Source organism: Phaethon lepturus, unplaced genomic scaffold (genome assembly GCF_000687285.1).
Source record: "Phaethon lepturus isolate BGI_N335 unplaced genomic scaffold, ASM68728v1 scaffold21948, whole genome shotgun sequence".
NCBI classification, from domain to species: Eukaryota; Metazoa; Chordata; class Aves; order Phaethontiformes; family Phaethontidae; genus Phaethon; species Phaethon lepturus.
In genome coordinates this window covers 1-2488 of record NW_010558557.1, presented here as the reverse complement: position 1 = coordinate 2488, position 2488 = coordinate 1, and the positions used below count along the sequence as shown (strand labels likewise).

The following is a 2488-nucleotide window of genomic DNA, read 5'->3' as shown; positions in this document are numbered from 1 at the left end:
TGTCCCACATGAAAGTAAACAGCACCTCCCAATGCTCCCAGTTTGATAGCATCAGCAGACTTGCTAACAGTGCATTCAACTCCTGCATCCAGATCATGATCAAAATATTGGAGAGCACTGGCCCTAGGACTGAGCTCTAAAGAACACTGCTGGTGACCGGTTGCCAGCCAGATGTAGCCCCATTCACTACAATCCTTTGAACTCTGCCATCTAGCCAGTTCTTCACCGAGTGCACCATGAACCTGCTCACCCCACAGTTGGACAACTTGTCCAGAAGGATGCTGTGAGGGAAAGCATCAAAAGCCTTACTAAAATCCAGAAAAACTACATCTACAACCTCCCCTCACCCACTAGGCAGGTGACCTTATAGTAGAAGGATATCAAATCAGTTACAGGATTTGCCCTTTGTGAACACATTGGCTGTGCCTGATGATTGCATTATTCTTTAAATGCCTTTCAGTAGCACCCAGTATGATCTTCTCCATCATTTTTCCAGGTACTGAGGTTAGACTAACAGGTCTGTTGTTTCTTGGGTATTCCCTCACACCTGTCTTGTAAACTGGAATAACATTGTCTAGCTTGCGGTCAGCAGGGACCTCCCCAGACTCCCAAGACCTTTGGTAGATGATCGAGAGCTGTCTTGGCATAACATCCGCTAGCTCCTTCAGTAATCTGGGATGAATGCTATCAGGCCCCATGGACTTGTGAACATTCAGCTGATACAGCTGGTTCCTGACAATTTCAGTGTCCACAAAGTCACTGTTCCCACAGTCAGGGTCCTCTGACTCAAGAGGACTGGGTAGCCCAAGGTCTACGAGTATTATTAAAGGCTGAGGCAAAAAAAGCATGGAATGCCTCTGCTTTTTCTTCATCCCTATTAGTCAGGTGACCATCTTCAACAACTATCGGTCCCATGTTTTCTTTAGACCTCCTCTTGCTATTAACATACTTTTAAAAGCCTTTCTTGTTGTCTGACACAACACTGGCCAGTTTCAACTCTAATTGAGTTTTGTCCTTTCGTGTCTTCTCCCTGTGGAGAATGACTTGGGGTATAGATGAAGGGGAAAAGGACTGTGTCCAAAGGAGTGGGTGCCAGGCTGCAATTTCAGGTTCCAGTTCCAGCTCGAGCTGCACTTGTGATGCCCATCATGCCCCCCAGACCCCTTTGTGTTGCAGTGTGCGACTGGCTGCGACTTGTATCCCAGTGGCTCTTACACCAAATTCTACCATCTCGCCTACAATGCCCACAACTTCGTCAGCTTCAATGTGGACAACAGCCACTGGGAGAGGCAGCAGGAGAGTGAGCTGGCGGCACAAGTTCAGAGGCAGTTCAATACCTTCACCGACTTCTCTGCAATCCTGCAGTACTTTCTCAATATCACATGTGTTGACCACATGAAGAAATTCATCGAGTACGGGAAGGCAGCTCTGGAGAGACAAGGTGAGACCACCCTCACCCTGGCACGGCCACTCCAAAGCCCCACAAACATTGGGGCCAACCAGTGCCTCACCAGGGCTTCCCACACCCCTTTGCTTTCGCACCCCAGAGCCGCCTGTGGCCACAGTCTTTGCCCGCACACCCAGCCCAGCCCAGATCCTGCTGGTTTGCCATGTCACTGGCTTCTACCCACGGCCCATCAGCGTGGCCTGGCTGCGGGATGGCCAGGAGGTGCCACCAGGCCCGGCGCTCAACACCAGCACCATCCTGCCCAACGCCGACCTCACCTACCAGCTCCGCAGCGTGCTGGCCGTGGCCCCCGGTGATGGGCACAGCTATGCCTGCCGCGTGCACCACCGCAGCCTGGGCACCCGCAGCCTCCTCACCCAGGCCTGGGCCCCGCCAGCGTCATCATCCCATGGGGTAGGTGCCACCCATGGGGATGGGGCACAGGGTGCGGGCAGAGGCCCTGGCCCCATGCAGGTGCCTGGGGGATGGTGGGTCAAGCTCCGATGGGAGCTCTGGCCATGGCCTCCCACATGCCCGCAACCCCTCTCTCTCCTCCAGGCAGCTCCAAGGTAGCTCTTAGTGTCGGCATCACCATTGCAGTGTTCCTGACCATGGCTGCAGCCCTTGCTGGGGCCATCTGGCGCTATAGGCGCAGGTGAGGTCTCCTCCTCACCCATCCACCAGCCCCATCGGCACCAGGTCATAGCAAGTGGGAGCTGCCTGGCCAGGGCTCCCATCGGAGCTTGACCCACCATCCCCTCCTGCAGGAGCTGAGAGCCCAGGACACACCACTCCAGGTATGCAACAGGGCCACACTGGCACCCCCCATCTCCCTGATAATAAAACTGCTAATTAACACGCCCACGCGTGTAGCAATTCCTGGTGTGCCATGTCTAGTGCTCACAAGCCCATGGCATCATGCAGCTCCTGCCCACCTGAGAACAGACGGGAAGAGCCCCGTGCAGCACAGGGGCATGCCTACACTCCTCATCTCAGGGCGAAACACTGGGACAGCCCCCCAACACCAACAGGGTGTCCCTG

The 2488-nt window shown here is 54.6% G+C and overlaps 1 protein-coding gene across 1 annotated transcript; it reads left to right on the top strand.

The window, feature by feature from the left end:
• Nucleotides 1-1159: 1159 nt before the first annotated feature.
• Nucleotides 1160-2102, top strand: LOC104615835 (T-cell surface glycoprotein CD1a-like; the record flags this gene model as incomplete). Its single annotated transcript, XM_010293112.1, has 3 exons — nucleotides 1160-1441; nucleotides 1548-1892; nucleotides 2006-2102. Coding segments are annotated over 3 exons (724 nt in total), but the record flags the coding sequence as incomplete, so codon positions are not given.
• Between the last annotated feature and the right edge of the window lie 386 nt (nucleotides 2103-2488).